Source organism: Prionailurus viverrinus, chromosome B4 (assembly GCF_022837055.1).
Source record: "Prionailurus viverrinus isolate Anna chromosome B4, UM_Priviv_1.0, whole genome shotgun sequence".
NCBI classification, from domain to species: domain Eukaryota; kingdom Metazoa; phylum Chordata; class Mammalia; order Carnivora; family Felidae; genus Prionailurus; species Prionailurus viverrinus.
The window spans coordinates 85,312,481-85,335,296 of NC_062567.1; the positions used below are offsets into that span (position 1 = coordinate 85,312,481).

At 37.8% G+C, this 22,816-nt stretch overlaps 1 protein-coding gene and 1 pseudogene across 4 annotated transcripts in view; one reads left to right on the forward strand and one right to left on the reverse strand.

Annotated features, from left to right (window-relative positions):
• Positions 1-2,241: 2,241 nt before the first annotated feature.
• The window catches only part of MON2 (MON2 homolog, regulator of endosome-to-Golgi trafficking), a 119,777-nt gene continuing 99,202 nt past the window's right edge, over positions 2,242-22,816 (forward strand). Inside the window, exons 1-2 of one of the 4 annotated variants that reach the window (XM_047865426.1) lie at positions 2,242-2,746; positions 17,675-17,738. In XM_047865426.1, coding sequence (XP_047721382.1) covers positions 2,636-2,746; positions 17,675-17,738 — 175 coding nt within the window. In that variant the 5' untranslated portion in view covers positions 2,242-2,635. Of the gene's footprint in view, positions 2,747-17,674; positions 17,739-22,816 lie in introns of those variants that run through there. The other 3 variants (XM_047865427.1, XM_047865428.1, XM_047865429.1) reach the window with 3 other exon arrangements.
• LOC125169726 (activated RNA polymerase II transcriptional coactivator p15-like) overlaps positions 10,717-22,816 on the reverse strand; it is a 31,108-nt pseudogene continuing 19,008 nt past the window's right edge.

The following is a 22,816-nucleotide window of genomic DNA, read 5'->3' on the forward strand; positions in this document are numbered from 1 at the left end:
TGAGCTGTCAGCCTAGAGCCTGACTTGGGGCTCAAACTCACAAGCTGTGAGATTATGACCTGAGCCCAAGTTGAATGTTTAACCGACTGAGCCACCCTGTTGCACCTAGCTGATTTCTTAACTTGTAGAATCAAGAATGATTTTTACCCCTGCTAACTTGGTTGGTTTTGGCATAAAGCCATGCATTGTTTCTGTGGCAGTACAATCTCCCTGGGCATATGTACATAGAAAACTATTTGGTTTTGTTATTTATTTAATTTGATTTTTGAGAGAGAGAGAGATCGCACACCAGCGGGGGTGAAGGGCAGAGAGGGAGAGAATGAAAATCTTAAGCAGGCTCCAAGCTCAGTGTGGAGCCCAATGGGCCTCCATCCCATGACCTTGAGATCACGACCTGAGCTGAAATCAAGAGTCTGGGGCTTAACCCAGCTCAACTGACTGAGCCACCCAGGCGCCCCACAAGAGGATCATTTTTCAAAGTTCCCTGGGACCTCAAGAATAATGTCTGCCATATATTCTACCTAAGATTTTGTTTTATAAATTCACAGTTTTTAAAAAAATTTTTTTTTCAATGTTTATTTATTTTTGGGACAGAGAGAGACAGAGCATGAACGGGCAAGGGGCAGAGAGAGAGGGAGACACAGAAACAGAAACAGGCTCCAGGCTCTGAGCCATCAGCCCAGAGCCCGACGCGGGGCTCGAACTCACAGACCGCGAGATCGTGACCTGGCTGAAGTCGGACGCTTAACCGACTGCGCCACCCAGGCGCCCCTAAATTCACAGTTTTTAATACATAAAGCTTATGTTATAGGACCTATCAAATTTCCCAAAGTCACAATAGGCACAAATGATACAAACTAGTGTTCTGAGAGCTCTATTACCTTATCTGCTATCTTTATCCATCCTTGTGTTACTTCTCAAAGTACTTGTGGTGCAAGGCTTATTTTAGGGCCAAATCCTTCCTCCCACTGACAATCTCAGTCCGCTGCCCTGCCTACTGCAATGATGTCATCCGCTCAGTTGTCTGAGGTGTTCCTTTCTTCATCTCCTACCTCTACCCTGGTTCAGGCTTTCCCTCTACCTTCCTCTGCTTCCTACTCAGTGGTTGCAAGATGTTTTGGGCAAAAGCACACGGACCTAGATCTTGGGAAGCACAGGTAAGTTTTCTGCTTACTTGTGTCTCACTTAATATTTGTTACCTAATAAAGGCTTTTATATTGGTTTCTTATTTAAGCACCAAAATTATTTTTACATTCATTCATTAAAATATTTATTGATCAGGGCGCCTGGGTGGCTCAGTCAGTTGGGCATCCGACTTTGGCTGGGGTCATGATCTCACTGTTTCTGAGTTTGAGCCCTGCCTGGGGGCTCAGTGCTGACAGTTCAAGGCCTGGATCTGCTTCAGATTCTGTGTCTCCCTCTCTCTCTGCCCCTTCCCTGTTCACGCTCTGTCTCTCAAAAATAAATAAACATTTAAAAATGTAAATAAAATAAAATATTTATTGATCATCTACTATATGCCAAGAACTATTCTAAGTGCCGAAGAAGGGAACAAAACAGAGGGGGACAAAATCCCAACGCCTTTTAGCTGGAAAACTGGCGGTAAAAGGGGGCGGGGCAGATCGCGTGGCTCCTGGCAGGTGTAAGGAGGCATTCTGACTTTTACCGTGGGCAAAATGGAAGGCCAGCGGAGGGTTTTGGAACAAAGGGTAGTTTTCTCTGTCATTTTACAAATTAGGGAAATAAAGGACTACTCCGCAGTAAGCGCACCAGTATGCTTTGTGCAACTCTGTGGAGGAATTGCAATTTAGATACTTAGGAGGAAAATAAAATTAACAGGAGGTAGGCATTGGTTTGGGGCCACTAGCCTAGAGATTCCAGGGGGCAGAAATGACGAGGGACAAGACGAATGAAGATTAAAACAAAAGGAAGCAAACTGTTTACACTGAAATACAATATAACACGAACAAACCCCAAGAGACACGCCAAGATACACGTGGCTCCATTCTGACAGCTGTCACATATCTACGAAGAAGCAAATTTAGACGAGGCAAATGGTGGCCCACGCCTAGCGGGTCCCAAAGTCGAGCTGGGGAAAGCAGCCCCGGACGTGACCACGCCCCTGGCCACGCCCCGCCTGCGGCTCACCGCCCCAGTTGGCCGCGGCGGGGGCGGTGGCCGCGGTGCCCGGAAGTGCGGCTGACGTGTCCCGGCCGCGCTCGGAATTGTGGGCGACTCGGCTAATGGCGTCGGCGAGTCTGGAGGGCTTGGGCGGCCAGCGCCGGAGATTTTGCCAGGTTGGCTGCTGACGAACTGTGCGGCCGGACCCCGCGGCAGCGGGAGGGACCTGCCCGCCTTGTGGGCTCCTCGGCCAGAGCCGCTGGAGCCTAGCGGGGCGGGGCGACCGGGGGGGGGGGCGCCTCGGAGAGGAGCCGCGAGAGTTGCGAGGAGGCTGCGGGGGGCGCTCGGGTACGCTGTGGGTTCGTAGTCCAGGCCGGGCCGAGCCCCCGTGGAGCCCAGGAGGCGCGCTGAGGAAGGGCCGGAGGCGCTCTGAGGGAGCTGCCGGTCGCCCGAAGGAGCTGACCGTGCTGGAGTTCGTTTGCGCCGCCCAAATTGGATTGTAGTTTGGTGGATCATGTCCGGCACCAACAGCCCCGAGGCAGTGAAGAAGCTGCTGGAGAACATGCAGAGCGATTTACGGGCCTTGTCCCTGGAATGCAAGAAGAAATTCCCACCTGTCAAAGAGGTAAGCTTTGGGTGACGTCGGGAGAGGGCACGGTGAGCATGTCTGGTCCTATTAGATCCAGTCCTTCGCTCCCAAACTCCTGTCTGATTTTAATTTGGTCCTCACCTTTCCAGATTTGCTAGTCGGTGGGTTGTTCCACAAGCGCTCTTTAGAGTTTCCTTTGGAGACGTCTGGGGAGCTTTGATTTTCTCCACCCCTGTCCTCCGGATTTAGGAATGAAGTTCGCGGAGTGAGCCGATGCAGCTAATTCAGCTGAATGTGTCTTACCCTCGCCTTTTCTGGCCTTTTTCAAGCTTGAAACTAGCCAAGCCAGAATTGAAAAAACTTAAGTTTGTTGCTTCTAAAACTATCATCCATCGTTGCGGTGACATCTGTGCTCCTCACGTTTAAAGTGTGTATCACTCAAAGGGGAGTAGCCTTCCTTGTTGTCTTGTGTCATGCAGCTTCACTCTGTCAGTACCACGAAGTGTTAATAAATTATTCAGCCACTTAACTTATGACAAATATTGAAGACCCGCAATAATTATGTTAAGCCTTGTTATTAGCAATACTTTAATGGGAAGTTTGGGTTTAGAGTCAAATCCAGTACACCTTGAAATACATATTAACCTCTTTGAGCTTCAGTTTTCTTTCCTGTGTAAATAGGGTTAAAGGGTGGACTTACTGGATTATGATGGTAAAGTCGTCAGAGCAAAAAGGGTATTATTAAAGAGGTTCCAGTTAATTATTTGTATAAATTCTCCAAATCTTTCCTAAACTGAAGAATTTGACGTTTAGTCACTATTGATTTTTTTCTCTTAAGATGCCATTTTATTTCTCTTAAACGTTTTAAAAATGCTTCCCAATTTCCTTTCTCATATCGGGGACAAGATATTTCAGTGATAAACTTGTAAAAGCAATCATTTTTATTTTTCTATAATATAGTTTGGCCTACCAGCAATTTTATTTACTATTTACGATTCACCAAAAGTTTACTAGGAATTTTGGAATGTTTCATATTAATTTAAATGTTTTGCCTTTATAAAGGTTTTGTAATTAAAACTTACCCAATAAAGTTTGGATTTTAGGCTTCCAAGGAATCTTAACTTTTCTGTAAGTGTTTTTGGTTTCATTAGTCTTCAACATGCTCCATCTACTATTCCTTTAATAAAGTAAGCAAATATTACCCAATAATGGGAACCTGATGTGCCACTTTTGGAAAGATAACTATCGAAATATATTTTATTTCAGATACTCAATAGCTTGTGATATCAATTTTAATTATTTTCTCTGTGTCATTTTCTGCTGAAAGTTATAATAAGTAATTTTAAGGAATTAAGCAGTTTTAAAGAATTTTAAAGAATTAGACTGTTCTGTTGTATTTTTGACAATAATTTATAGAACTGATTGTTCGCAGCTCTTATAATTTATATAGAAACTAAGATTCCTCTATATTACATATAAAGGCCTTTGTGGACTTGTTTGAGAATTTAGTTGCCATTTATTACCTTATTTTTTTTAGAAAATGCATTCAGAATTCCAAACAGGTAATTTACAGAATCCTAGAACTCAGTCCATTTAATCTAGGAACTTTAAATATAGCTCATTAGCTCTTTTATTTGGACATTGGCCAAAGAAATACTTGGTGATTGCACTACTCTTTGAGGTAATGGCAAAAATCATTCTTGGTGTGATTATCTCTGATATTTAATTTCCTATATAGTACCTACTCCGTAAGAATTTGTTGAATGTAAGAACCTTGACGTCTTAACCAGCGGCACTTCTAAATATGCTTAGGGGTCCACTTTAGGAATTAGAAAATGACCATCTCTGTGTTACCAGTTTAAAACAGTAATGAAGTAATTAGTCTAAGAGTGATGATTTTATAGGAGGGACCCTTGACTTTCAAGAAATATTTTGATTGAATTAAATTTTTCCTGATAAATTAATAGCAATTTTGGCTTTTGTTTTCTAAGTAACTGCTAAGTTTTTAGTTTTATTTATTTGGGGGATGAAGGGAGGATGAGATCATGACCTGAGCTGAAGTCGGACACTTAACCTTCTGAGCCACCCAGGTGCCCCAAGGCAAGGCCTTTCTAAGTATAAAAAGCTTTTCCATCTGTATACTGATTTGCTAGGTAACACTCTCCCAGTATCTTCACAGTTATTAGTTGAAAAATACTTCTGAACTTCTTATAAGGGTACTTAAGAACTTACAGTGGTAATTGTATATGTACTTTGGAAGGCAGATCTCCTTCCCCAGTACTTTTTTTTTAATGTTTATTTATTTTTGAGAGAGGGAGACACAGAGTGCAAGCAGGGGAGGGGCAGAGAGAGAGGGAGACACAGAATCCACAGCAGGCTCCAGGCTCTGAGCTGTCAGCACCAGCTTATTTTTCTTAGTCCTTAAATATGAATCTTTATGTTTCAGCAATGTAACTTTTTTAGGACAAGTGTACTAGCTAATCTGTTCTGGAATACTTGTATGAATAATTTTTTCTTTGCCTTAAAAATTACCTTAAAGCTTTGTAAAATTGCTTTTCTGAAAGTGACGCTCACTGCCTTCAGAGGCACTAATCTCTGAAGCTTTATGTTTATGTATTTAATGAATAAAACATTTTGGTCATTTTCTATTTGCAGGCATTATTCTGGAAACAAATGAGAGGGATCCAACTGAGCTTGGAAGTATGTCAGAGAGAGTTTGTAATTCTTCAGTTGAGTCTTAATAGGATGAGTAGAAGCAAGCCAATAGAAGAAGGGGGCGGTCATTCTAGGCAGAGAAATTAGCACAAGTTTGTATTCCATGTTAAATAAACTTCATGCTGAAGGTAATTTGGAGCCATTAAAGGTTTTTAAGAGAGGGAATAATATCAAATTCATATTTAGTAGCATTTCCGTAACAGTATTCATGGGAAGAATTAGAGGGGACTAACATTGACGAAGAGAGTAAATTTTAAAAAGTGATGATTGCCTGTGTCGAGGTAGCAGTAGAGGTAGACAGGAGGTTGCTTGCATTGTGATAGTCATGTGTGAAAGACAGAGTATGGATTAAAAAGAGACTTAGCAGTTTAAATTATCAGGGCATAGTGACCTTTTATATAACGTAGAGAAAGAAATCTATGATGCCTCCCAGGTTCTGGCTTGGGAAACTGGATAGATCACTAAGAGAAGGAACGTAAGAGGAGGTGATGTTTTTGGGCAAAGTGAGTAGTCGTGAATATAATAAGTTTAACATTTATGTGTGTGTCAGGTGGAACTGACCAGTAGGTATTTGAAAGTGATGGTTTGGTTCTTAAGGAGGAGGTCTAGAATTTCAGATTTAGGAGTATCAGTTTATATATGATAATAGAAACCATAGGAGTAGATAAGATGGGTCTGGAACAGTGCATAGAATGAGAATGTCAGAGCCAAAGAAGGAAGTTTGGGAAACAACAGCAGTAAAGGGAAAGAGGCAGCTGACTAAGGTTAAGGAAATGGGAGAGAAAGGGAATACTTGGCAGAGCAAGGTCCCTGAGAAGCTGGAGTTTCAAGGGCATAAGTAAATGAACTGGCTGTCACTCTGAGAAGGAATATATTTTCTTCTGACAGAGGAAGGGAAGAAGAAAAAAATGAGTTTGAATGTGATAAATTTGAAGGAGGGACATTGTGGAGAGATAGGAAGTCGTGGATAGTTTGGCCTATGGCCTCTATTCTTGGTAAGGTAGGAAACAAGCTTATTGCTGGGAGCAATTGGTGATGAAAGGAGTGATGGGTAGAAAGTTTAAGAGGAGCAGTGGATGGCTTTGTAGAAGTGGAGGAGAAATTAACCTGGGACACTAAAGAGTCTTGGCAGGAAAAGTGGTTGAAATGATGATAGATCGTAAGATCTGTGTTCTATTTCTAAAGAAGGAAATACATAAAACTTTGATTGGTTGGAAGAAGATGGAAGGGTTGAGGGACTAGCAGCACCAATTTAATCAAAGAGCGGTGGGAGAGCTAGAAGGACCAGGACTGGCACAGGAAAGGGATGTTGGATTTCAGATTGCCAAGTCATGCTGCACTAGAGGATGATGAAGTCCAGGGAATGGGTGGTAGAAGAGCAAGGGGATGAAGACCATTTAAGCTGAGGTGGTCAGAATTAGGGTTTTGAATGGATTTTCTCTCTTTTTTAGTGAGGTGGAATCAGGAAGGGTGTAAATAGTAAAAAAGTGCAAGTAGTCTTCCTATGCTGTCTTTGTTTCCCCTTGTGTATGTGGGCTTGACAGAACCTAGGTGGGCAGGGATTTTTGCCTTAAAAAGCAGAAGTTCTTGTGGTAGAGTTCCTCAGGGCCCAGTGTTTTTTATGTGTTAGTTTGGTGAAAGAGATGCTTTTTACTCACCATGACAGGATTCTCCCTTTAACCAGCTATTTGGAGATTGAAGATCAAGTCAGTTGGCTTTTCTGGTAGGGAGAAGATCTCATTTTCAGGACCTTGTGACAGTGGAGAATGAGGGCTGGATAATGTTTATTACATGTTTCGTTGGGAGCTATTTGGGTTTAGCATTTTATAACATACTATAGTTGTTTTTTCTGATGACGTTAGTTGGACAGATTTGCTCATGACACAGCCAGTTGTGTTCTTTCTCTCAAAAGTATGACAGAATAGGTCGATGTTTTACATAATGAAATAAATACATTTTCATAATTTATTTTAAAAAACTTGCCAGCACCAGTCACATAAATAATGACAATTATGGTAAGGAGTTAGAAGTCATTTTGGTCAAGACTTACTTTCCTATATAATGCAATTTTAGATAATTGTTTTAGATGTGCATGCGGCCTTTGACCTTTGTTTTTTTGCTTTGTTTTGACTCTGCTCTTTCTTTGACTTTATTCCATAAAAGTTATATTAGATTCCTAAGTCTCATTAAATTCATTTTCTTCCAATAAACAATTTAGATGTTAACTTCAAGAATATATAAGCACAACTTTTTCACTAGGACTTCGAGGAAAATTTTGCTAGATTATTGCAGTATTCTAAGAGCATTTTTACAGTGAGATTTCTTTAAAAAGCTTTTGGTTATTCTATAACCTGTATTATACACTTATTAAAGTTCCATAACCAGTGAAATTTATTATTAAAGTATAAAACATAATAATTTATTTTTTACTAAGTTTTTGACCATTGCATTTTTACTTGTATGAAGGAAATGAATAAGCAAAGATCAGTGGAAACATACTTTAGTCAAATGTATTGATTATCTTTTTAGCACTGTGCTTTGGTGATACAGAAGAAATAAATGACATTTATCTGGCTCATAAACCAAAAAGGAAGACATACTCCAAAAATGGAATTATTTTTCTTTTTTCTTTTATATAAGCATAGCTTATTTTCAGTCATGTACGAAACACTGGGTTTTGCCGTTACTGTTATAATTTAATAGAAATTTATTAGTTTCTTAAGTATAAAGCATGGCGAAAGATAAAAAAAATGAATGAGAGACTGCCTTTATTTTTATGAAGTTGACTCAGTGTTGAGTAAAGTATTGTCTTTCCATTAGGCTAGGGAGGTTGCATCCATTTACTTTATTACAAGATGCTATTTTAATTTTACCGATGAGGAAATTATGGTTTCCTCTTGGCTCAGTAACTTACATAAGTTAGTAGATCTAGAAAGTGGAAGAACTGGGCTGTGGCTCCCTGTGCATCTGTCTCTAACTCCTCTCCATTACTCCGAGCTGCAAAATGCCTTCAAAATGTACTTACTTGTTTCTATCATTGTTTCCATTTGTCTGCCTTGCTTCATTATTTGTTACTATTCATCATTCTTTCCATGTTGCCATTCTCTCATTTTGATGTTTGTAGCACTCTACTTTCCTATTACTCCTTCTCTCTCAGTATTCCTTCCCTTCATGTTTATGTAGAATTGTATCCCAAGCTCTGTTTTCAGGCCTCTTCTGCATGCTCCTCCCTCATTACTGTCTTCTACTTACCCCCAGTAAAGCTGCCAGGGCTTTACCCTGATGCTGAGGACTCCTGAATCTACTCCGTGTACTCTGCTCTCTTTCCTGAGCATAGACCAGTGTCTTTCCTTAGACCAGAATATCTTTCCCATACTTGACATAGGACTTTTTGTAGTTAAACTTATTTGCCCTAAAACTTGCCCTTTACCCACATTTCACTTGTTCTGTTAATGGCATTTATCACTGTTGCTTACCTTAGTCACATTTGGCTATCTTCTCCCCCTCAGTTCTCTTTCTTTATTCATTGTCAGCTGTTCCTTCCTGCTCTGTAGTTTCCAACATACCTCTTCTTTTTTCTGTTTTCTCAGCTTATTATTGTAGTACCAAATTTCAAATACCTGGCCGTTAATATGCATCAGTGGCACACACAAAAAATCATTCTGTATGGTGGGGTGCCTGGGTGGCTCAGTCGGTTTAATGTCCCACTTCAGCTCAGGTCATGATCTCGCAGTTTGTGAGTTTGAGCCCCGCGTTGGGCTCTGTGTTGACTGCTCGGAGCCTGGAGCCTGCTTCGGGTTCTGTGTCTCTCCTTCTCTCTGCCCCTCACCTGGTCACAGTGTGTCTGTGTCTCTCTCTTTCTCAAAAATAAATAAACATTAAAAAAATGGAAAGAAAAACCATTCTATATGCAACCACTAGCTTAATATACTTAAGCAGCTCAGAAACCCTTAATGGCTACTCTTTACTTACTGGACCCCTTAGTATAGCATTTAAGACCCTCCTTGATCATCCCAACCTCCCTTTCTAGCTTCATCGTCCTCGGTTTTTCCTGATATGCCTTTGTACTTCAGCCAAGGTGTATTGCCTGCTATATATTCTCCAGATATATCCTGCTGCTTCTCTCTTCCATGCTTCTGAGGTTCCTTTTGCTGGCCCATAATCTCCTTCTCCTTTTTTTTTTTTTTTTTAAATAAATGTTTGAGAGAGCGTGAGCAGGGGAGGGGCAGAGAGGGGGACAGAGGATCCAAAGTGAGCTCTGCGCTGACAGCAACAAGCCTGATTTGGGGCTCGAACTCACAAACTGAGATCATGACCTGAGCCTAAGTCAGCTGCTTAACCAACTGAGCCACCTAGGTGCCCACCTTCTCCTCTTTTTAAATTAAGGTCCTACCTTTCATTGAATCCCACTTTAAATGTTGCTTATCTGTTTGTTGCATAAATAAATCAACTTTACAGATAATTTTCTAATTTCTCCCCTCATTCCCTTCATTCATTTGTTCATGAAATAGTTTTTGAGTACCTACTCTGTGCTATGTACTGTTAGTTGTTAGAGCAAAAACAGTTACAGCTCCTGCCCACATTTTCAAACTAATATGTTTTCTTCTCTTTTCTTAACTTTCATTTAAACATATTTTAGGTGTGCCCTGAGTGGCTCAGTCAGTTAAGCGTCGGACTTCAGCTCAGGTCATGATCTCACGGTTTGTGAGTTTGAGCCCTGCATCAGGCTCTGTGCTGACAGCTCAGAGCCTGGAGCCTGCTTCAGATTCTGTGTCTCCCTCTCTCTCTGCCCTTCCCTTGCTTACGTGCAGTCTCTCCCTATCTCAAATATAAACAAACATAAAAAAAAATTAAATTTATTTTATAAGTTATTTCCATATAAGTCTTATGTTTTACCTTTTGTTTAGTTATTTTAGGTTTTTTTTTGGGGGGGAGTCTAAATAGCACCTTAAAGGGTCAGTTTTACATCTTGTTTATACTTCTGTTTACCATAGTGCAAAGTATTTGTATATCTAGGAGGTACTAATTAGTTACTTTTTAGAGGTTAAATTTTTTAAAAGGAAAGAAAAGGGATACCATATGTATAGGAATATCATATATTTAGCGATCCACATGAAATCTGCATTTTTTTACGTTTACTTATTTTTTGTTTTTATTATTATTTTTTTAAATATTGTATTACTTGATTTTATTTTACAGTAGGTGGTGGGCACAAAGCAATCCTCCTTAGTAAAGTTGACAATCAGCTTCACTCAGAACATTTTTAATAATGTACATTACAAAAAAGTATTCATCTTACAAATTGTTCTGCAATCCAAATATGCAATAGCTTGGAAAACAACGTTTAGAAAACAAAAGCCAATGTAAAAAGACAGATTAAAACAACTAGAACAGTACAGGTTTTATATGGCTCTGATTTTACAGTTTACTGCATCATCAGTGTCAGAAATCTGTTCCTTCAGCTGGCTCCATTGCTTAGGATTTAAAGAAATACCTTTTCTTCCTGGTTTTATTTCACCTTCCGGATCCATCCAGTATTCTCTAATATCAATTAGGACTTTCCCTTTATAGTCTCGAACACTGACATACCTCATTTTCCCAGTCTGAAACATGTTATCATCTCTGTGGCTCCTACTCTTCTTAGAGGATGAGAGGGCTCTTGAAGTCTCACCGGTCTTTTGCTTCTTTACAGGTTTTTCTGGAGTAACCTGCCTTTTCTACTTTAACTTTTTGTCAACCTGACACTCAGAATCACTGCCCGAAGAGCTTGAAGAAACAAGTTCCTTTGACTTAGGCATTGCTCCACTCTTGCAGCTGAACAGCCCTCTGCTCACTTGCTTGCAAGTGGAGTTTACTTATTTTGAGAGAGAAAAAGCATGAGCTGGGGAGGGCCAGAGAGAGAGGGAGAGAGAGAATCCCAAGTAGGTTCTCTGCTCACAGAACCCAACTCTGGGCTCCATGTCATGAACCGTGAGATCGTGACGTGAGCGAAAATTAAGACTCAGAAGCTTACCCAACTGAGCAACCCAGGTGCCCCTGCATTTCAGTCTTTCATTTGATATGTTAAAGAACTTTTGTTGTTGTTGTTTTGTAGAAGCCAGGGTTTGTTGTTGTTGTTATTTGGTTGGGTTTTTTTGTTTGTTTTGGGGCAGTGTTTTGTTTGTTTGTTTGTCTTTGAGAGACAGTACACATGTACCCGTGGGTGGAGCTGGGGAAGGGCAGAAAGAGAGGGAGAGAGAGAATCTTAAGTAGGCTCCACACCCATTGCAATCCCTGACCCAGGCTCCATGGGACCCCATCTCCCAATCATGAGATCATGACCTGAGTGGAAATCAAGAGTCAGATGCTTAACTGACTGAGCCACCCAGGTGCCCAGGTCAGAGGTTTTGAATTAGATGCCATGTAGGTATATATCTTTCAGAGTTTGGGGTTGTAAACCAATTATATGTTATAGAAGAAAACCGTATTGGTTTCAGTGTATTAATTGTTTTATGAGCATATTGTCCTGTAGGGAGTATTCTGGATCTCCTTATTCCCAAGTGTGGACTTCATTTTAGTTTTTTTTATTTTACCTGATATCTAAAATCATAAGTCTTTAGGCAGCTTTATACCTCCCTGATATCTTATGAGTACATTTTTGGATTCAAATTGCTGTTAACCTGAGTTTCATAATACTACCTCAGCTCTTGTTTTATGCTATGTAAGTAAATAATCCATTCGGACCTTTGGTAAATTTGTTCTCATTTTGAGGTCAATTTTCATAGATGTGAAAAGTATGTATTTTTTTTAAAAGACAACATAGGAAAAAACAGAACATAGGAACTTTGATGAAGGGAAGCATCATTAATTTTTTTTTAATTGTAAAATTGTTTCTAGTACAAGTAGTGGACCTCTGTTAATTCCCTTCCTAGCATCCATTCCCTCTCTCTTCCTTCTGTAGTAGGCTGAACTCTTCTTTCATTTCCAGACCTTTGGATTGAGATGAATTAATCTCATTCCTTCCTTAGGGTACCTTGATTAGTTTAATTTAAACCCTCCCCACCGCCACCAACCCCACCTTCATTTCTGTCCAAGTTACATAATGCCAGTGAGTGCTCCTGGACAAGGAGTTTCCTCTTTCTTTTTAAAAAGCTGCTAAAAGAGGCCCTTCTCATATAAAATTGTGAAATGTAGAATGGCTGCAACTGTTTTTATTGGCAAGTTTGGAAGTGGCCAAAGGATGGACCTACCCATGGAACAGGATGGAACCAAGAGAATGGCAGAAAGGTGGACCAGCAGCCCTGACGGCCTTGTGCATACCTGGATCGGATTTCCTCTGGGTTTTTAATTAGTGGGCAATAGAGTCTCCTTCTCTACTTAGAACTTGTAATACTTTTGTTTAGAAGCATTTATTATGTAGCTCCTGTATGCCAGGCACTGTGATAGACATTAGTAATATGGAGCGACAAATGGAATAGATTTCTTGTCCTTATAGGGCATATAGCTAGAATGGAGGAACAGACATGTAGTGAGATGAGTGGGATAAAGTGTTACTGGTACAAACCATAGACAGCCCACAAAGATGGAAAGTCTTTTTCATAGTTACCAGAGAAAAAAATTGATGGAAGAAATTATTTCTGTCACTGCTCTTATAGTAGCAAAAGCAGGAGAGCCTGCTCTTTAAGCCTACAGTTATCTTCATTCTGTGAGCAGTGGTTTAATTTCAGCAAAGCATTATTTGTCGCATTAGTGTTGATTTGGGTTTGTATATAACTTGTATATAACTCTAATTTAAGGGCTGTAAAAATAGGAATTTATTCCTAATAAGTTTATACAAACTTAAATTTATCAGTAACTGGGTAGGTTCATGATTTTTTTTTTTTTTTTTTTTTAAGGAAGTCCTTAAACTACTCAGTTTTGAGAAACACTTGTTGGGATAGGCACTGGGAAACCATTGAAAAGTTGAGTCAATGGATGAATGGAAGGCAAGATTGTAAGTCCAGAAATCTTTTAGTTTAGGTTGGTAATGAGCAGTTTTTTTTTGTTTTTTTTTTAATGTTTGTTTATTTTTGAGAGAGAGTGTGAGCGGGAGAGGGTCATAGAGAGAGGGAGACAATCCAAAGCAGGCTCCAGGCTCCGAGCTGTCAGCACAGAGCCTGAAGCAGGGCTTGAACCCATAAACTGCAAGATCATAACCTGAGCCCAAGTTGGACACCCAACTGATTGAGCCACCCAGGCACCCCAGCAGTTTGAATGAAGGTGCAGAAGTGGGATTTGAGAGAAAGGGTACAAAATATGTTCCCTACATAGCCTTGTGGCTGATATGATTTGTGGGATGAGAGAGAAACCCCAGATGTCTAGTCAGTGACTGGATGGATACTGCTGCTGTTCAGAGAAGTAGAGATTATAGGAAAAGGAACAGGTTTTTTCTGGGGCTGAAGTGGAAGTATGTGGAGGGGGTGACACGATGACACCTGTTTTGAGTATCTTGAATCTAAGGTGCCTTTTAAACATTTAGGTTAGTAAGTCGTATAGTTTAGGAGACAGGAATATAATTTGGGAGTCTACAGCATTTAGAAAGTAATTGAAACCAGGGAATTATTTTTGCCCAGGAAAAGTTTACTGAGTGAGAAGTGAGGTCAAAGATATTCTAGACAGTCTTGGAAGAGGAGTCCACATTCTCTCGTTTCTGTTTTTTTGTGCTACTAGCCTCCCTATTCAAAGTCCCTGGGGAGTATGTCTATTTGAGTAATCAAAGAATATTGAAGAAAAGAAAAGGTATTTCTTGAGAGAGATTAATTTTAAGAGTAACAAGCATTAAATACTGCTGTGTATTTAAGACTTTTGGTATTTTCCCCAAACTCACAGATTGCCACCCCAGGAATAGAGATATTAGACTACGCACCTTAACCTATGTCATCTCTATCCAGTCCACAGAACTGGCAACTTTTTTCTTTTTTTTCGTTCTTTCTTTCTTTCTTTTTTTTTTTTAAATTTTTTTTTTTTTTTTTTTCAACGTTTATTTATTTTTGGGACAGAGAGAGACAGAGCATGAACGGGGAAGGGGCAGAGAGAGAGGGAGACACAGAATCAGAAACAGGCTCCAGGCTCTGAGCCATCAGCCCAGAGCCTGATGCGGGGCTCGAACTCACGGACCGCGAGATCGTGACCTGGCTGAAGTCGGACGCTTAACCGACTGCGCCACCCAGGCGCCCCTCTTTTTTTTTTTTTTTTGGTCAACTTCAGCAACAACAACAACTTCTCCTTCTTCTCCTTCTTCTCCTTCTTCTCCTCCTTCTCCTCCTTCTCCTCCTTTTCCTCCTTCTTATTCTTTTTAAATATTTTATGCACGAGGGCCAATTCATAAAAAAGAACTATGTTTAAAATAATTGAGTAGTTCACCTGTGGATATACAAGATACCTGTTCAGAGTAGGGGATACTTTTAAAGCAAGAAGTTAAAGACTCTTCTTTACATAGACTGTCCTTGATGAAGAGAAGGAAATCTGAGTCTGAATACCTCCATTTATTTGAGACACTTGAAGATGTAGCTAGGCTTCGGTATAAAGCAAGACTGCAGTGGTTAGAGGGACCCTGATATACATTTGTTGTCAATAAACATTGATATTGAAACTTTCCAGCAACACAGTGTGCCTAGAGAATAAGATGTTACAGTTTCAAAATTTGAGAGTAGAAACCTGCATGTAAGAAATGAGGAACCATGTGATAGGTCTAACTATATCTAAGGCAACAAATAGTCCTTTTGGTGGTTTTTTTTTTGGTGTGTTTAGGAAAGAAAACACTGGTTTTATGTATCTTTTAAACCACTACTTTGGAACTATTAAACTTTAAAAAATGTTCTTATTCCTTTTCTTTACTGTGTATATGTGTAAATATAATTGGTAAACATTTTATACTCCTTACAACTTATTTATTTATACTTATTTGTACTTATGATATAGACATGGGTCAACTCTTAATCTCAAGAAATCAAAACAGTGTTTGGCAAATCTGAAATCTTTTACTGACATCTAGATACTAATCTAGCATGCCATAGGACTGATTTTGGAAACTGTTAAGAAGGTCAGGCTGGCTAGAATTCCAGAAAGTCAGGACAAATGACATTGCTATTTATGATGATGGTTCAGTGTGATCAATTTTTGTTGAAAATGAAGCAGAAAGAAATATTGAATTTGAACATATATGGGGTACCTATGGTTATAGTGAAGATGGGGAGAACTTGAAAATCATGGCAGAAGAAATCTCAGTGACCACAGAATGGCCCTGTAACAAACCCAACAGAGTTTGAGATGAGATATGTGAGTATAACAAAGTATAGATAATAATTTCAGTGTCCTTGAATTTTGTATTTGTTTTGTCTGATTTTTCTTTCTCCAAATCTTTATTATAAATGTGCTATGGTTTGTACATCTAAAATGTGTTCAGAATCTGACTTCTTACCATCTCAGTCACTATTACCTTGGGCTTATCCACCATCATCTTTTGCCTACATTATTGCAACTGTCTCCTAAATTTTGTTGCATATTGGACTCACCTGAAGATTTGAAAAAATACTGATGCCAGCTCCCGCTGGCATTCCTTGGAATATATTGCAACCTGGGCATCAAGGATTTTTTTAAGCTGCTGGTGTCTCTGATATGTACTCCCTGCAAATTATCAGAAAATCAGTAATCTTTCCCTGAAGTAATTTATTTTGACTATATTTCTGCTTGTAGCCATATTAATTTAATTTGGGACATTTCCATTTCTTAAAGTTGTAGAACTAAGGCCTTCTTGGTTGTGAGCAGTGAAAGCTGACTGGCTGGTTTAAGCAGAAGTGAAGTTTACTGCTGTCATCAGAAAGAATTCTGTCTTGTTTCTGCTTTTCTTTGCCATTAGCCTCCATATTCAAAATCCCTGGTAGGTGTGTCTGTTTGGATTAGAAGAAGCTGCCAGGCCATGTGGGAAAGCCAGGTATCTGGCATTTTCAATTTTTAATAGTGGGAGATAAGTTCCACTTGCTTACTCATCTTGCTAAACTCATGAAGTTGGGAAATCTCTAGACACAGGCAAGGGCTTCACATGCTTGGAAGCCAACAAAATGACGAAGGTCCGCTATACATAGGATAACGTACAATGTGTTATTTATTTTAATCCACTGGTACTCAAGCTAAGAACCCACAGGACACTGCTGTTATTCCATTAATATTTTTAAACCTTTAGAACCTGCTACCACTTGTCCCTTAGTAATCAATAAGAGATAACAAAATAAATGAACAAGTAGCAAGCAAATTAATAGGACAACTTAGATATATAGTTTATGAATATTGATATATTATTTTTGGAGACCAGTATAAGTATAAAATAGGCATGGTTCTTGCTAGTAAAAATGTTCTGAGCTTCTATGATGGAAGTTATATATCAGTGTTATATGCCAGCACTGTCCAATAGAAATAAAATGTGGACCACAGATGTAATTCATATGTGTAATTTTAAATTGCATTAAAAAAGTAAAAAGAAACAGGGGCATTTAATTTTAATAATATATAATTTAACCCAATATGTTCAAAATATTATTTCAACATTTAATCAGTGCAAATATTTAAGGGATAGTTTGCATTTCTTTTCCATATTAAGTCTTCAAAATCTGTGTATTTTATACTTAGAATACAGCTGAGTTCAGACTAGCCTCACATAAAGTGCTTAATGGCTACTGTATTGGACAGCACAGTTCTGTGGCATTTTGTAAAATGCTATATAACTTCCAAATACTGCCCACTAAACATACTTCTCGTGAAGCGTTTTAGGTACCTTATAAAAATCTAATGGTTGTTTAAAAAATGTAAACTAAAAGTAATAATAAAGTTCTTGGTTATTCAGTGTCTTTGAATCCAAAAAGGTTTTACTGGATTTTGCAGTGTTTGGCTTTTTTTTTTTTTTTTTAATGGTCGGAGGAGGTATGAAATGGGGAAGAGAAACCTAATTTTTTTATTAGGCTTTGTTTCTGTTTATTATTTTTATATTTTATGAACACTTCAATTCATGAAGGATTAGATGTGCCTTAGGCAGAGAAGGGCGACGTGCTGTAGTGCCGAGCTTGCGTGTGAACAATCAAATGAATCATATTTTACGACCTATAATGTATATGGCACTACTAGGCTTTAGTATTTGAAGTTTTGTAAATAAAAGTAACAGTGATCATATATATTTCTTTCCCTAGCTAATCCATGTTGATAGTAAGTTTTATGTTCTAATTATTTTTATTCTTACAGGCTGCTGAATCAGGAATAATAAAAGTTAAAACAATAGCTGCACGAAACACCGAAATTTTGGCAGGTAATTTTTTGCATTAAAAATTCAACAATTAATGAAAATTTCACTAATAGTAAAAGTGCACACTGTAAAACAACAAAAAACAGCCATCAGTTTTCTGTAGCCTCTCCTCTGTGCCCTAGCATGCTATTTATGATAAATAATATGTAAAAGTCCCTAACTTATGAACTAATTGGGTTTGCCAAGGATGAATGTTATAAAATTCTCTGAAATTAGAAAGCTTTAAACTACTAACTCCTTACAGGCAAGGATTTGCATTCTCCTCCACCTCTTCTCAGTCACCTAAAACACACCTTACCCATAAAAGGCATTCAGTTAATATTTGTTGTATTGAATTGAATAGAAGGTTGGTTCTCAGTCCACCTTCCAAGATCTATTTTATCTTTAGTATAATATAAACAGGTGATAGCGTAGTATTATAAATTTAGTAGTACTATATGAGTTTTGAATCGTAGGACTAAGACAGTATGGTCATGAAGAAAGAGTGGGAGTAGGGTGGAAGAAAGAAGAAAATGTTTTCTTACATTCTCGTGATTGAACCTGGTTTTCAAGGAGGAATTTTAAGAGTTGTCTTTGGCACTCTTTTGATAGTCTACTCGTTACTTTTTTTTGGTGCCTTCTTGTTCTTGCCTCTGTAATGAACATGGAAAAGAAGGAAACTGGATTTTCTGAGAATCTGTTACATGTGAGACATTCGTGCCACTTTGTCTTATAAAAGACAACCTTGTGGGGAAATGTTTTTATGTTATAGTAGAGCAAATCGAGATGCAAAGAGATTAAGTTACTTGACTAAGGTCATATGATAAATGGTGGAACTAGACTGAGGTCCCTGGCTGTTGAGAATCCAGGGCATGTTCTTCCTGCTACAGTACGCTGCCGTGATAATGTGAGGTTTCCACACTAGCCCCTTCCTCCCAGGTGTTTATACTTAACCATTGCTTACTTCACTGATTCTTTGTTCTGCATTTCCAGCTCCAGAGGTGCTATTAGTCTCAGCTGGTTACAGGAGAAAAATAGTCCTATTAAGTTAATTTACCCAAAATCCAAATAGTGACGAATCTCTCTAACTCTCATAAATCTCTTTACATTTTTAAAAAAGGGTACCAGAAAAGCTCTAATTGGTGGAATTTCAAAGACTATTACAAAATGAAATGAAGACTTTTGGGGGGCAGTTTAAGGGTGGAAGGCGGATTTCACTTAGGCTTGCAGCTTTGCTGGACATGTGCCCATAGGGTGAGCTCTCCTGTGTTGCATCTGTTTCTCACAGCTTCTTCTCTGATTTTGAACATTGTGTCAAAACACCATATAGTTTCATAACATTATTCACAGCATTGAATAATGCTCTGTGTGCATTTTGAGAAGGGGTATAGTGAAAGTGGTGGGTAAAGGCAAAGGTAGGTGTGGTTGGATTGGGAGGGTGGGCTAGTGGGTTTGGGAGATGCATGTTGGGTGGATTTAGCAACTGTGAGGACATTAATGTTTAAAGATAAATTATGATCTGGATATTTTTAAGTTGGCCAGGTGTATTAGAATATCCTTACAGATAATAACTTTTGCTACCATAATTGCTAATATCATGGTTAGTCCTTAATCATTTCTCCAACAGTGGAAGTTTTCATTGGGTCTGTAGTTGATGGAAAATTTTAAAAAGAGACTGATTTCTTCAGAGGATTGCTGTCTGGTGCAGAGTTCTATACTAAAGTAAGGTGTCTAATTGGTTAATCTTGAGGAGTAAGAAAAATTTTGTCTCAGTATGCGTTTAATATATAGGGGGCTATTAATTGCATTTTAATTCAATTAGCTGTATTCAAACTAAAACAGATCTTTATGCGCATACAATTAATAGTTCATGCTTTAATGTCCATAGTTTCTAGGGCCATGTACTTGAGGACTGTATTAGCATTTTCACTATTTCCTAGCATTTTTTACCAAGTATAACAACTGATACTTTAAAATGTATACATTTTTAGACCACTAGCATCTTGAAAATCAAGGGCTCTTAAGAACAAGGAAAGAGTTTAGTCAATATATAGTTTCTAAACTGCTTACAGTATAGTTAACACTAAAAACAATTTTTAGTTGACTTTTTAAAAAATTTCATTTCCTGAGAAGTGTTTACTTCTCTATGGTGGTAGGGACTGTAAATTACTACTTTTGTGCTCTCATGGATGTTAAAGATATCAAACAATGGAGGAATCTCAAATGAAATGGGATATTGAATTCTCAGATATCTCTACATATTCCAAAAATACAAAGGGTTGCTATAAAAATCAGAATCCTTAATTAGGATCAACTAGTCTGATCAGTGATACTTAGCACAGATTTCTAGCCAATTTTAGTTTTCTGAGATTTATTTTCCAAGGGAAGGTTATTTACATTGCAGAATAAATCTTTGCTTTACATCTCCCCTTCTCTTAAGCATCCTCCTTTAATGTTTATTTTTCTTTGTTTTCACTGCTGTCATGAATGCTGACATAAGTGGGAATGCTATGCCAGGTAATGTCAGCATTGATTCAAATATACAGATCATTATCTCCACATTTCCTTTTCCTTTCAAGATAAAACTCTGCAAATGAGAGATAGCAACATCCAGTTCTTCACTTACGAGGCCAAATGCCTTAACCTGACACTTGACTACCATATATTACAAATGTTTTTATTAAGCCAGCTTACGGTATACTTGAAATTGACTGAGAAGGCTTGTGTTATACAAGAATTACATAAACAGAGAATCTGTTTTTGAATATTTGAAACAAGGAAACCAACGAGGTTGTGATATCTTACAATTGTGTTTAACCCATATTCAGAACCGTAGTGGTTACATCTACCTATGGCTGCTTTCAGCCACAGTCAGTATACAAATAGAATTTGTACGTAGATGATCACTGTGTATGATTTGTGTTCTTTTCTCACACAGTTTCCCTCATCTTTTTCATATCTCCATGGTCTTGTTACTAAAACATCTTTAAGTAGCAATGAACAATATACTTTGGAATTTTTTTCTGATGTTAAAAGGTAATTTATCTGCTGATTTTATTTAGTATTTTCTATTTTAGCAATACATATGCTTGTGATATTTTACAAATATCTAGAGAATATATCATAATATATTCTTAATAAGGAAAGAATTATGTAAGAATCACTGGAAGAAATACAAAGATGAGTAGTGTAACTCACCTATAGTCTATATGGAAATATAAGAAATATACTTGAAAAGTGTGTTTGTGCCTGCCTTTCATTCCATTTGCCTTTTGAAGTCCTTTGCCAGAAATTTTTTCTTCTAGAGGACATACTTCCTGAGGTCAGGATCAATATCTTATTCTCCTTATATTGCTAGAAGTTAGCACATTACATAGGAAATAGTAAGCCCTCATTTAGCGCAGGCCAATAGTGAGTGAGTCATTCCAAAATGTGAGTAAGTCTGTCAGTGCTACCTCTAGTGTGTTTTTCTACTTTTCAGTCTTTGCCATAATTTTACATGTTATGATGATTCAAGTAGATGAATTTTGTCATACTTCATTCATATCAGCCAGATAACAGAAGAATGAAGGAGACAGACTTTAAATGGAGAATTTTCATAGTGTGGTGGTAAATGCCAAGATGGAAGTATAGACAGGCTTATTTATTACGAGAACATAGAGAAGGCAGGCACCCAACCCAGTCTGGGAATCTTAAGCTGAGTCTCAAAGCTTAAAAAGGAGTTAGCCCAACAAGTAAGGTATAGAAGTGGAAAGTAAAGCAGATTACTTAAATATATGAGGTATAAAACAGTGTGGTCTATGTGGATACACTATTCAGGTATTGCCATTGTGTGGCTTTCTGAGCTGCTGGATGGAAGGAGTTTGAATCAAGGAAGTGACACATTCATTTTAACGTTTTAATGTAAACTCGCCCAGCAGTGTGCAAGGTGTATTTCAATGTACCATCAGTAAAGTAGAGGTCTGTTGGTAGGTGGTGTCTATAATCCAAGCTAGAAGACCGAGGGGGCTGTAACTAATGCCCTGTGGGTGAGAGAGATTACATAGTTTCTCTATGGTATAATGTGTTCTTATTTATTCTTTTTTCCTTGGATTTTTTTTAAACTTTTAAAAACTTTAATTTGTATTCTGCCTTTTATTATATCATAAATACTTTTTTTGATGGTATCTTTTGTATTTTTTTAATTGCTTCATAATATTTTTTAGCCAGTGATTGTAGCTTATTAACCATTCCTTTATGTGAGGCATGTTTCAGTATTTAGAATTATTTTTTTAAGGTAAATTTCTAGCAATTAAATTATTAAATCACAGGGTATGAACAGGTTCTTGGAATTTGTTACCACAGTGCTTTCTGATAAAAGTTTATGCCTTTAGCAGTAATAGGTGAGTGTATTTTTATAACATCCTTGCCTGATTATTGTTTTAAAAAATGTTTTTGGGAATTGAACAGGTAAATGACTTCTTATTTTAATTGATACTTCTTTTTAATATTGAACATTTTCCTTTGAGGTTATTAAATTTCCTTTTTTCATTTTACATTTATTTCTTTCAGTTTTTGTGTTTTTCTTATATTATTTGAACTATTTTATAGCAAAGGTATTAACTTCCCATCATGTTTATATTTCCTGCAGGTCATTTACCTTTTAATTTTTAATTGAGATGTTTTTCATTTTTACATAACATAATTTTTCTGATTTGTTGCTCTCCACTTAGGAAGTCCTTCTCCTTCCACATAGTGATAGTCATTTTTATTTTCTTTTAGTTTTTTTGTTTAATTTTTGCTTAATAATATATGGACTGATGTGAGGACCTAGATTCTTTTCTCATTTGTAAAATTACTAACCAATTGTAATAGCTAGCATCATTTTTTAAATAATCCTTCCTTTTCATATAATGTGCTTTTAATGTGAAACTGCCCATACTTTTATTTGTCCTTCGATTCTTGACTCATTTAAAGTATTTTCAGACTATTTGAACCATTAAATTTTTTTAAATTTTGTTAGAAATATCAGTCTTTCCCATAACTAAATTTTAAGGGATTTTGAGGGTAGCAATCATATCTACATCATATTTTATTTCTTTCACAAGAATTATAATTTGTTA